Consider the following 13,692-nt stretch of genomic DNA (forward strand, 5'->3'; position numbering starts at 1 on the left):
GTTGCCATTTCCTTCTCCAGGGGATCTTCCCAACCCAGGGATCAAACCCACTTCTGCATTGGCAGATGGATTCTTTGGTGGCTCAGTGGTAAAGAATCCGCTTGCCAAGCAGCAGGCGTGGGTTCAATCCCCTGAAGAAAGGAATGGCAACCCACTCCAGTATTCTTCCCTGGGAAATGCTATGGACAGAGGAGCCTGGCGGGCTACAGTTCATGGGGTCACAAAAGAGTCGGATGTGACCTAGCACTAAACAACAACAAATCAGCTTTGTACTTAGTGCCTGATGGCTTTCTTTAGACATTAGTTTAATGATATATTAAATAATTGCACTCTGGTTGCCTGAACATATGGAATTTATCTGTTTAGTGAAGTGAGAAGTCTATGTTAGGAAAACATGGGTGAGTTTTACAAAGAATCTTCCTAAGAGAAGGAAGTCACTGGATGATGGGGGCAGAGTGAGGATATCAAGCTATTGAGGTCTCCTCCACTTAGTCATTTCTTCTTGGGCAGGCAATTCCACGAAACTAACATAATGTGCTCTTGGATCCTATACAGATGGCAATCAGGAATTATTTCCCTGTGAAGTCTGTGGAAGACGCTTTGCAGCAGATGTTCTGGTAAACATAAAGACATTTTGTAGATGTGTTTCATTGGAGTTAAATGAACTGTCAAGTTAGTGAGGAGGCCACAGTGGCAAAGATTAAAGACAGATGTGGAGGGAAAGCAAGGGGAGAAAAGTACATAACCTGTGGCTGGCAGGCCCCGAGGACACTTAGGTAGGTTGGTTCTGCCCCCTTCAAAAGGGAGCTTTTTAAATCTGGTCCTCTTACTGAAAGGAAGCCAGATAAAAGTGTTTTGGCACAGCTGATTGTCTCTTGAGAGGTTTTGGCTCTTTCACCTTTTCTATAAGCATCAAAAATTCAAATTTTAAGGCCAAAGCACCAGGGAAATTAGCTAGTCAAGAGGAATGAACACTGAATTTGGAGCATCTGGAAACTTGGCTTTTAGCCTCAAATTTGTCACTAATTCTGACAAGTCCTTTAACCTCCCTCTGTTTCCTGCTTTGCCACGTATAAAGACAGAACTCTCCAGTTTCAGGGATTTTATATAATTTGAACAAAATGGGTGTTAGTCCTGTTCCAGGACCTAATTGTTAATTAAATTTAAGCTAACTGCATGTCAAGTCCCCTGATTGATGCCCATAAAGTTGAATAAAGGCTTGATTTATTTCAAAATTAGGCAAACAAACTTCCCATATTATGAAGGAGTTCCTGAGAAAAATGATTTTTTTTTTTTTTTAAATCTAAGTAGATAATGAACTATTAGCTGGGACATTTAGATCAAAGAGACTTGTTTTCAAACTTAAAGAATTTGGACTACAATCCTAACTACATTTGGGGCAAAAGACTACCAAATGAGATTGTAGGTTTTATTTCTCTGGGGAATTTAAAAATAGAATATCTGTTCTAGTTAAATGCAGCTTGAGTTTCCTGGATCTAGAAGGGGAACTCATAGGGCCTATTGTGGCCCAATAATCCCCCAGGGAGCTGCCTTTGCTAACCCAAGACTTCACCCCATGAGACTGGATTTGACACCTAGGGAGGTACCTTTGAAGAGAGATCACTAAATGCTAAGTATTCTTGAGTCCTCTTGAGTTTTACTTCATTGACCTATTTCTAGGCTACAAAGAGCATTTGATCAAGTGATCTGCTCTTTCTCTTCACCCCTTCAGTTTTAAAATGGTATGGCTTGTTCATCGCCAGGTGCAGTGATTTTCATGGATCCTGTATTTTTTGGGTCTGGACAAAGTAACTAAGTGATAGCTGTTATGAGTTCCATGACCAAGAATGAAGAGTGCTTAGAGTGGAAGGCAAAGATTGGCATAATCCTTTAGTGGTACAGTAACTTTATAAAGGTGATACACAGGCAGTATTCTTGCCTGGGAAATCCCATGGACAGAGGAGCCTGGTGGACTACTCTCCATGGGGTTGCAAAAGAGTCAGACATGACTTAGTGACTAAATCACAACTACAAACAACACAGGCAAAGCTCTATGTGCTGGTTCCCTGGTTTTTGTACCAGAAATGCTGAGTTTTTACAGGTCAACTGGCTGGAGTCATTTTCTCTGCCAATGGTCTTGTAAGTATTGTATTCAGTTCAGTTCAGTCGCTCAGTTGTGTCCAACTTTGCGACCCCATGAATCGCAGCACGCCAGGCCTCCCCGTCTATCACCAACTCCCAGAGTTCACTCAAACTCATGTCCATTGAGTTGGTGATACCATCCAGCCATCTCATCCTCTGTCCTCCCCTTCTCCTCCTGCCCCCAATCCCTCCCAGCATCAGAGTCTTTTCCAATGAGTCAACTCTTTGCATGAGGTGGCCAAAGTACTGGAGTTTCAGCTTTAGCATCAGTCCTTCCAAAGAATACCCAGGACTGATCTCCTTTAGAATGGACTGGTTGGATCTCCTTGCAGTCCAAGGGACTCGCAAGAGTCTTCTCCAATACCACAGTTCAAAAGCATCAATTCTTCAATGCTCAGCTTTCTTCACAGTCCAACTCTCACATCCATACATGACTACTGGAAAAACCATAGCCTTGACTAGACGGACCTTTGTTGGCAAAGTAATGTCTCTGCTTTTGAATATGCTATCTAGGTTGGTCATAACTTTGCTTCCAAGGAATAAGCATGTTTTATTTCATGGCTGCAATCACCATCTGCAGTGATTTTGGAGCCCCCAAAAATAAAGTCTGACACTGTTTCCACTGTTTCCCCATCTATTTGCCATGAAGTTATGGGACCAGATGCCATGATCTTTGTTTTCTGAATGTTGAGCTTTAAGCAAACTTCTTCACTCTCCTCTTTCACTTTCATCAAGAGGCTTTTTAGTTCCTCTTCACTTTCTGCCATAAGGGTGGTGTCATCTGCATATCTGTGGTTATTGATATTTCTCCCGGCAGTCTTGATTCCAGCTTGTGCTTCTTCCAGTCCAGCGTTTCTCATGACGTACTCTGCATAGAAGTTAAATAAGCAGGGTGACAATATACAGCCTTGACGTACTCCTTTTCCTATTTGGAACCAGTCTGTTGTTACATGTCCAGTTCTAACTGTTGCTTCCTGATCTGCATACAGATTTCTCAAGAGGCCGGTCAGGTGGTCTGGTATTCCCATCTCTTTCAGAATTTTCCACGGTTTATTGTGATCCACACTGTCAAAGGCTTTGGCATAGTCAATAAAGCAGAAATAGATGTTTTTCTGGAACTCTCTTGCTTTTTCCATGATCCAGCGGATGTTGGCAATTTGATCTCTGGTTCCTCTGCCTTTTCTAAAACCAGCTTGAACATCTGGAAGTTCACAGTTCACATATTGCTGAAGCTTGGCTTGGAGAATTTTGAGCATTACTTTACTAGCATGTGAGATGAGTGCAATTATGCGGTAGTTTGAGCATTCTTTGGCATTGCCTTTCTTTGGGATTGGAAGGCAAACTGACCTTTTCCAGTCCTGTGGCCACTGTTGAGTTTTCCAAATTTGCTGGCATATTGAATGCCGCACTTTCACAGCATCATCTTTCAGGCTTTGGAATAGCTCAACTGGAATTCTATCACCTCCACTAGCTTTGTTCTCGTAGTGATGCTTTCTAAGGCCCCCTTGACTTCATATTCGAGGATGTCTGACTCTAGGTGAGTGATCACACCATCGTGATTATCTGGGTCGTGAAGATCTTTTTTGTACAGTTCTTCTGTGTATTCTGTATTTTAAAGTTTAATATTATAAGCTTAGGTTTGCTCTAAAATAAATGACTTCATGAAAAATGTTTGGACACACTAAGGGAAAATGTCTTCATAACTTAAATGGAATTGATGTATTTTTCATTTGTCATATGGTTGTCCCAGTTGTTCCTTGCAGATGTTCTCAAATATTTCTTTGAAACCTCTCCACTCATTTTTTTCAGGAGTTAAGTGGTTTGATTTGCTGTATGTAGAAAAGCAATCCAGTTAAATTCAATTTTGAAATGTTGAGTGGTAAGAGTTTTTCTGAAAAGGTTCCACTTGTATAAGAAGCTAAGTTTCCCCTTACTTTGCATACTTTTGTATGCAGAGAATTATTTCAAAAGGATGGAAAAACAAGGTTGTTGGGGCTCAATTCCTGGATGATTTGCTTTTGGAATTTAGAAACAGTGAAGGCAGAAAACAGAATAGAAGAAGTAAAGAAAGTTTCCTTGGCTTCAATGAGTACCTAGCCGAATATCAGAGATAATTTATTTCAATTTAAACTAGAAACTGAGTCTTTTCAACATTGTTTAATGCTTGGAACTATTCACTGAGCCCAAGTGGTAAAGTTAAATATGTAAGACTAAATTTTAAGTCAGTTTCTTTAGCTGTAGAGGCCTTTTACTGACCTTGCCCAAACACAATATCTAGTTATATGTAACATGGGTGAAGAGAGCCAGATGGATTTGCTCTGCTGTGATTTGAGAGTTAGAGAATGAACTTGGCTCTGAAGGTGCAACCCAGTCACTGCAGTGGGGGCTGCTTGAGTACACTGAGCCATTACGAACTCTGTGATTGTACATGTTAAAAATTTTAATCCCCACTCCTTCTTTTCTAGGAAAGACATGGACCAATTTGTAGAAAACTCTTCAACAAAAAACGTAAACCTTTCAATTCCTTAAAACAAAGATTGCAGGGTACTGACATTCCCACTGTGGGGAAGGCGCCTCAGTCCAAGGTACTCTCGATATCTTCCTTGCTGTTGTTGATTATGTCCTTCAGTACATGAAAGCCTCTTTCTGGCTCTCGGCTTTCATTTTTGCTTGATAGGGCAATGTAATGTCATGTAAGTATAATCCACCTTTACTGTTTTCTTTTTAATCATGCTCACTTAGATTTCCAAATGTATTTCAGATACTTTCCAGATGTGGCAGAAAACAAATCTCGTTTATATTTTCATTAGAGTAGCATTAAATCCAGCAATTAACTTGGAAGACAGTCACTTTTAAGGTTATGTTTAAGTCTTCCTTTAAAGTTTTGTAATTTCTTTGTTTTTTTGTGATTGTTGTTTTGTATTTTCCCTCACTACTGTGACTTGAAAATTTTTATTACTGTGTTTTCCAAACCTTTTTTAGTGCTTTTGGAAAGCAAATTCTCTTTTTTCTCCAAATTTCACAGTTCTGTTTCTTGTAAATTCAAATCCCAGCTTTAAAAAAAAGATTATAACACTAAGATATATAGCCTAGATTAGTATATGTTGGTTTAATTTTTTTTTTTTATAGCCACAACCCGTGAGAAAATCTAACTGGAGACAACATCATGAAGACTTCATTAATGCGATTCAGTCAGCAAAGCAGTGTACACTAGCCATTAAAGAAGGCCAGCCTCTCCCACCTCCACCGCCTCCAACCGTCAACCCAGGTGTGTGGACAGTTTGGTTTGCTTTTGACATTTTACTCTTAACCAGTTGAGGCAATGCTTGATTTTTCGGGCTAGTCATTATGTCTTGCTTCCTCCTATATACTCTAAAATTTTAAACATTAGCAATTAAATTATATAAAAGTAATTTTACTGTAAAAATTTTCTTATCCTATTTTTTCAGTTCTGTATAAAGATTCTGTGTTTGCTCTTAACTTTAACATGAGATCACCACTGTACCCAACATCATGGCTCTACAGAACTACGGGGGTTGTTGTTCATGTCCAGGTTGATGATAACGGAGCTAGGCAGAGCAGTGTAAGCAGTTCTGTAATAACTCCATAGTATCAAATACCCACAGCTCTTTTATTTTTTTGAGATCAAATTCTATAATATAAAAATCACCATTTTAAATTGTACACTTTAGTGGCCCACAGCATTTTTACACTAAGCTTTTTATTTTGAACATTTTCAAATTACAGAAAAGTGGATGGAATAGTACAATGATGACTCATATACCTTCCACTTAAATTTGACAGTTTTGACATTGTCATATTTTCTGTCTCTTTCTCTCTTTTTCTGTGAGGGGGCAGAAAGATTTAAAAGTAAGCTTCAAACATCATAACACTTTATAACTATTTCAGCATGCATTTCCTAAGTACATTTCCTATGAAACTACAATACTATTATTGCACTAAGTATTAATATATCATATTTTCCAAGTTATGTTAAGAATGTCCTTTAAAGCTCTCTCACCACTCAGCCACAATCCAGGATTCAGTCAAGATTTGTGCATTGTCTTTTATTGTCTCTTTAGTCTCTTGTACTCCTGCACAACACCCCTGCCAGCCCAGTTATTTTATAGAACGTTTCATGTACTGGATTTGTCTGCTTCTGGGCTTCTCTGGTAAAGAATCCTCCTGTAATGCAGGAGACCTGGGTTTGATCCCTCGGTTGGGAAGATTGCCTGGAGAAGGAAACAGCTACCCATTCCAGTATTCTGGCCTGAAGAATTCCATGGACTGTACAGTCCATGGGCTCTCAAAGAGTTGGACATGACTGAGCAACTTTCACTTAAGCCATATTAATGTGTAACTTGTTCTCCACTTCCTGTCTTTGTAAATTGGAGATTAGGACTAGAGGCACGATTCAGTTCAGTTGCTCAGTCGTGTCTGACTCTTTGCAATCCCATGAATTGCAGCACGCCTGGCCTCCCTGTCTATCACCAACTCCCAGAGTTCACTCAAACTCATGTCCATCGAGTCTGTGATGCCATCCAGCCATCTCATCCTCTGTTGTCCCCTTCTCCTCCCTCGCCCAATCCCTCCCAGCATCAGAGTCTTTTCCAATGAGTCAGCTCTTTGCATGAGGTGGCCAAAGTACTGGAGTTTCAGCTTTAGCATCAGTCCTTCCAAAGAACACCCAGGACTGATCTCCTTTAGAATGGACTGGTTGGATCTCCTTTCAGTCCAGGGGACTCTCAAGAGTCTTCTGCAACACCACAGTTCAAAAGCATCAATTCTTCAATGCTCAGCTTTCTTCACAGTCCAACTCTCACACCCATACATGACCACTGGAAAAACCATAGCCTTGACTAGACGGACCTTTGTTGGCAAAGTAATGTCTCTGCTCTTGAATATGCTGTCTAGGTTGGTCATAACTTTCCTTCCAAGGAGTAAGTGTCTTTTAATTTCATGGCTGCAATCTCCATCTGCAGTGATTTTGGAGCCCCAAAAAATAAAGTCCGACACTGTTTCCACTGTTTCCCATCTATTTCCCATGAAGTGATGGGACCAGATGCCATGATCATATGCCATCATCAGTTTTCTGAATGTTGAGCTTTAAGCCAACTTTTTCACTCTCCTCTTTCACTTTCATCAAGAGGGTCTTCAGTTCCTCTTCACTTTCTGCCATAAGGGTGGTGTCATCTGCATATCTGAGGTTATTGATATATCTCCCGGCAATCTTGATTCCAGCTTGTGCTTCTTCCAGCCCAGCGTTTCTCATGATGTACTCTGCATAGAAGTTAAATAAGCAGGGTGACAATATACAGCCTTGACGTACTCCTTTTCCTATTTGGGACCAGTTTGTTGTTCCATGTCCATTTCCAACTGTTGCTTCCTGACCTGTACATAGGTTTCTCAAGAGGCAGGTCAGGTGGTCTGGTATTCCCATGTCTTTCAGAATTTTCTGCTACACGTGGACATCACCAGATGGTCAACACCAAAGTCAGATTGATTATATTCTTTGCAGCCAAAGATGGAGAGGCATGATTAGAATGATGTTAATATGAATCCCTTATCAGATATATAATTTTTGGATATTTTCTCTCATTCTGTGGACTGTCTTTTCACTGTGTTGATGGTATCCTTTGATGCACAAAAGTAATTTGATGAAGTCCAGTTTACCTATTTTTTCATTTTTTGCCTAGCTTTTCATGTCAAATCAAAAAAAGTATTGCAAACCTAAATGTATTGAAGTCTTCCCCCTGTGTTTTTTATTCTAACAGTTTTTATAGTTTTAGCTCTTATATTTAGGTCTTTCATCCAGGTAATTTTTGAGTGTGGTGTAAAGGAAAATCATTTGAAGTTGGATATGTAGTTTTATATGTGAATAAGTAACTTTCTCATCACTATTTGTTGAAAAGACTTTGCTTTCCCCGTTGAAAGGTTTTGGTGCTCTTATCAGCAGTCAATTGACCATATATATGAGAGCTTATTTCTGGGCTCTACATTCTATTCCATATTTCTATATGTCTGTCCTTACACCAGCACCACACTGCTTTGATTACTATAGCTTTGTAGTAAGTTTTGAAATCAGGAAGTGGAGAGTCTTTTAAGATTATTTTGGCTATCTGGAAACCTTTGAGATTCCATATGAATTTTTCAGGTGGGGTTTTTTGCTGTTTTGAAAAATGCCATTGAAGTTTTGAATCTGTACATAACTTTAAGTGATGTTGTTGTCTTAACCAGCAGCTTCCAACCTTTTTGGCATAGGGGCTGATTCTGCGGAAGAAAACTTTTCCATGAACTGGGGGTGGGGGTCGTTTCAGGATGATTCAAGCACGTTACATTTATTGTGCACTTTATCTCTGATCTCACACTACTGCAGGTCTCACAGGAGGTCCACAGCTCAGAGGTTAGGGACTCATGATTGTGCACTTTATCTCTGATCTCACGCTACTGCAGGTCTCACAGGAGGTACTGGGCCACAGCTCAGAGGTTAGGGACTCACGATCTTACCAACTGTTGTTGTTCAGTCACTAAGTCATGTCCAACTCTTTGCAACCCCATGAACTGTAGTACCCCAGGCTCCTCTATCCTCTACTATCTCCCAGAGTTTGCTCAAATTCATGTCCATTGAATCAGTGATGCCGTCTAACTGTCTCATCCTCTGCTGCCCCTTCTCTTTTTGCCTTCAGCATTTCCCAGCATCAGGCTTCCCTGGTGGCTCAGATGGCAAAGAATCCGCCTGCAATGTGGGAGACCTGGGTTCAATCCCTGGGTTGGGGAGATCCCCTGGAGAATGGAAAGGCAACCCACTCCAGTATTCTTGCCTGGAGAATTCCACGGACATAGGAGCCCGGTGGGCTACAGTCCATGGGGTCACAAAGAGTCTGACACAACTGGGTGACTTTCACTTTCCCAGCATCAGGGTCTTTTCCAGTGAGTTGGCTCTTTGCATCAGGTGACCAAACTATTGGAGCTTCAGCTTTAGCATCCGTCCTTCCAGTGAATATTCAGGGTTGATTTCCTTTAGGATTGACTGGTTTGATCTCCATGCTGTCGAGGGGACTCCTCGAGAGTCTTCTCCAGCACCACAATTTGATATCTCTTCAGCACTCAGCCTTCTTTGGGTCCAACTCTCACATCTGTACATGACTACTGGAAAAAACATAGTTTTAACAATGTGGACTTTTGTCAGCAAAGTGATGCCTCTGCTCTTTAATACACTGTCTAGGTTTGTCATAGTTTACCTTCCAAGGAACTTGTGTCTTTTAATTTCCTGGCTACAGTCACTGTCCACAGAGATTTTGGAGCCGAGGAGAATAAAATATGTCATTGCTTCTACTTTTTCCCTTTCTCTTTGCCATGAAGTGATGGGACCAGATGTCATGATCTTAATTTTTTTAAATCTTGAGTTGGAAGTCAGATTTTTCACTGTCCTTTTTCATTCTCATCAACAGGCTCTTTAGTTCCTCTTGGGTTTCTGCCATTAGAGTGGTATCATCTACATATATGGTGGTGGCTTAATCACTAAGTCGTGTCTGACTCTTGTTACACCATGGACTGTAGCCTGCCAGCTTCCTCTGTCCATGGGATTCTCCAGGCAAAAATACTGGAGTGGGTTGCCATTTCCTTCTCCAGGGGATCTTCCCAACCCAGGAATCAAACCCAGATCTCCTGCGTTGCAAGCAGATTCTTGACCGACTGAGCCATGAGGGAAGCCCTGGTATATGATATTTGTCCTGGTAGTCTTGATACCAGCTTCTGATTTATCCAGCCTGGCATTTTGCATGCTGTACTCAGCATATAAGTTAAATAAGCAGGGAGACAATATACAGCCTGTTCATATTCCTTTATCGATTTTCCAATCCATTTGTTTATGTCTTCTTTAATTTCTTTCCAGCAATGTTTTGTAGTTTTTACTGTTTAAGTCTTTTGCTTCTTTTGGCTAAATTTATTTCTAAGTATTCTTTTGGTATTATTTTAAGTGGAATTGTTGACTTTGTCTTCAGATTGTTAGTGTATAGAAGTACAACCAGTTTTTGTGTGTTTTTGACCTGCAGCTTTGCTGAATTTTGATTATTAGCTCTAACAAGTGGTTTTTGGTGTGGAATCTTTAGGGTTTTCTACGTATTAGTTTATGTCATCTGTGAAAGGAGATGTTTACATATTCCTCTTCAATTTGTATGTCTTTTCTGTGTTAAATCTTCTGGCTAGAACTTCCAATACCATGTTAAATAGCATTGGTAAAAGCAAATGTCCTTGTATTATTTTCCATTGAGTATAATGTTAACTGAGGGTTATAACTGACTACTTAAAGCATGAGTAAGAGCGTATTATGGGAATTATAACATTTGGAAGTGAAATGTATGGCAATAACAGGATATGGTTGAGTGGGAAAATGAATATATATTGTTGAAAGGTTCTTACGGTATACATGAGTAGGTATAGTACTATCTGAAGGTAGAGTATTATATCATAAAGATGCCTATTAATAAGCCCTAGAGTAAGCATTCAAACATTTTGACATATAGCTAATAAGATATTATGTAGACTGGAGATAAAATGGGGAAAAATTCAATTTAAAGAAGACAGGAAAAGACGAAAAAAGGAATAAAGACCAGGTGGGATAAATATAAATAGCATAATTATAGATTTAAACCTAACCATATAGATCAGTTCAGTTCAGTTGCTCAGTCATGTCTGACTCTTTGCAACCCCATGAATAGCAGCACACCAGTCCTTCTTGTCCATCACCAACTCCCAGAGTTCACTCAAACTCATGTCCATCGAGTCAGTGATGTCATCCAGCCATCTCATCCTCTGTTGTCCCCTTCTCCTCCTGCCCCGAATCCCTCCCAGCATCAGGGCCTTTTCCAATGAATCAACTCTTCACATGAGGTGGCCAAAGTATTGGAGTTTCAGCTTCAACATCAGTCCTTCCAATGAACACCCAGGACTGATCTCCTTCAGAATGGACTGGTTGGATCTCCTTGCAGTCCAAGGGACTCTCAAGAGTCTTCTCCAACACCACAGTTCAAAAGCATCAATTCTTCAATGCTCAGCTTTCTTCACAGTCCAACTCACATGCATACATGACCACTGGAAAAACCATAGCCTTGACTAGACGGACCTTTGTTGGCAAAGTAATGTCTCTGCTTTTGAATATGCTATCTAGGTTGGTCATAACTTTCCTTCCAAGGAGTAAGTATCTTTTAATTCATGGCTGCAATCTCCATCTGCAGTGATTTTGGAGCCCAAAAAAATAAAGTCTGACACTGTTTCCTTTGTTTCCCCATCTATTTCCCATGAAGTAATGGGACCAGATGCCATGATCTTTGTTTTCTGAATGTTGAGCTTTAAGCCACCTTTTTCACTTTCCTCTTTCACTTTCATCAAGAGGCTTTTTAGTTCCTCTTCACTGTCTGCCATAAAGGTGGTGTCATCTCCATATCTGAGGTTATTGATGATAGTTGCCTATAAATAACCTGAACACTTAAGATAAAATGCAGAGATTGTCAAACTGAATACTAAAGCAGAATCCAATTATATGCTTTCCACAAGAAACACTTTAAAGACACAAATAAGCGAACCAGGCGATAACGAGATAGGGAGGTGAGCCAGATGGGTCTAGAGAGGCCACACCTTCCCTGAGGGACAGCTGCTCCTGCACGTGTATCATTTTGATCTAATTGACATCTGTAGCTATCATGTGATACACAGTGACAGCAGAAGATAATTGTTATCAAGTACACATGGAACATTCAACCAAGATAGACCATGTGCCAGGACCACAAAGTAGATCTCAATAAATCTGAAAGGATTGAAATCATACAGACTATGTTATTTGAGTACAGTAGAATTAAATTAGAAATTAATGATGAAAATATATCAAGAAAACTCTTGAATATTTGGAAATTAATAAATAATTTCTAAATACCCTATGGATCTAAGAAGAAATTACAAGAAAAATTAGAAAATATTTTGAACTGAATGGTAATGAAAACATACCAAAATTTATGGGATTCAGCTAAAGCAGTGCTTAAAGAAAAGTTTATAGCTTTAAATGTTTGCATTAGAAAAGGGGAAAAAGGTTTAAGTCAATTGCCTTAAACTTCCTCTTTAAAAAGTTAGAAAAAGAAGAACAAATTACACGTAAATTAAGTATAAGGAAGAAAATAGTAAATGTAATTCATCATATTAACAAAATATTTTTTTCAAGTATATGGTCATCTCAGTAGATACAGGAAAAGCCTGTACAAAATATAATACCTATACATGTTTAAAAAAGAAAAAAGCTCTTAGAAAGGTAGAAATAGAAGGGAACTTCCTTAATAAAGGACATCTCTGAAAAACCTATAGCAAACCTCAACTTAAAGGTGAAAAGCTGAACACTTTCCCACTGAGTTCAGGACAGAAGCAAGTATGTCCTTTCTGACCACTTCTGTTCAGCACTATCCTAGACATAGTACCCAATGTAATAAAAAAAATTACATATTTTATACACACACACATAAATTTAAAGGTTGGAGAGGAAGAAGTAAAACTCTCCTTATTTACAGACAGTGTGATCATGAAGGAGTAAATGTAGAAAATCTAACAAAACTACAAAAAATGCTACTGAAATTATAAGTTAATTTAACAGGCTTTTAGGATATAAAGTCAGTATACACAGATGAGTTGTATTTCTGTATACTAGGCATTGGAAAAGGAAATGGCAACCCACTCCAGTGTTCTTGCCTTGAGAATCCCAGGGATGGGGGAGCCTGGTGAGCTGCCGTCTATGGGGTCACACAGAGTCAGACATGACTGAAGCAACTTAGCAGCAGCAGCAGGCATGGGTGGGTTAGTTGCTCAGTCGTGTCCAACTCTTTGCGACCCCGTGGACCACAGCCCACCAGGCTCCTCCGTCCATGGAATTCTCCAGGCAAGAACACTGGAGTGGGTTGCCATTTCCTTCTCCAGATACTAGGCATAAACAGTTGAAAAAAATGAAATGAAAAATGACATTACAATCATGTAAAAAACATGAAATACTCATGTATATATTTAACAAAATATGTGTAAGACTTGTAAAATGAAAACCGGAGGACCAAAATTAATGGAGATATTTACCATTTTCGTGGTTTGGAAGACTCATGTATTGTGTTACAAAGTCAGTTATCCCCAGATTGATCTGTGAACAAAATGTAATTCCAATGAAGATCCCTGTGAGTTTTCTTGCCAATGGGAATTGACCAGCTGATATTAAAATTACACAGAAATTCAAAGCCAGGATAGTTTTGAAAAAAGAATAAAATTGAGGACTTACCTATCTGATGTCAAGATTTAAAATAATATTACAGTAATCATGACAATTTGGTATTAGAATATCAACTGAACAGAAAAGAGAATCTAAATATAGACCTCCCCCCAATCAATTTGTTAATTGACTTTTAACAAAAGTAGTTCAGAGTGTGAAAAGAGAGTCTTATTAACAATTGATGCTGAGACAACTGGATATCAAAATGGCAAAAATGAATTTTGATCCTTATACGTACACAAAAATTCAAAATGAAT

At 39.3% G+C, this 13,692-nt stretch overlaps 1 protein-coding gene across 1 annotated transcript in view; it reads left to right on the forward strand.

Annotated features, from left to right (window-relative positions):
• The first annotated feature begins 394 nt into the window (after window positions 1-394).
• Window positions 395-13,692, forward strand: part of ZC2HC1B (zinc finger C2HC-type containing 1B) — a 34,142-nt gene continuing 20,844 nt past the window's right edge. Inside the window, exons 1-4 of the mRNA XM_055591443.1 lie at window positions 395-398; window positions 556-617; window positions 4,608-4,727; window positions 5,272-5,410. Coding sequence (XP_055447418.1) covers window positions 395-398; window positions 556-617; window positions 4,608-4,727; window positions 5,272-5,410 — 325 coding nt within the window. The remainder of the gene's footprint in view (window positions 399-555; window positions 618-4,607; window positions 4,728-5,271; window positions 5,411-13,692) is intronic.

This window comes from Bubalus kerabau, chromosome 9 (genome assembly GCF_029407905.1).
Source record: "Bubalus kerabau isolate K-KA32 ecotype Philippines breed swamp buffalo chromosome 9, PCC_UOA_SB_1v2, whole genome shotgun sequence".
Taxonomy (NCBI): domain Eukaryota; kingdom Metazoa; phylum Chordata; class Mammalia; order Artiodactyla; family Bovidae; genus Bubalus; species Bubalus kerabau.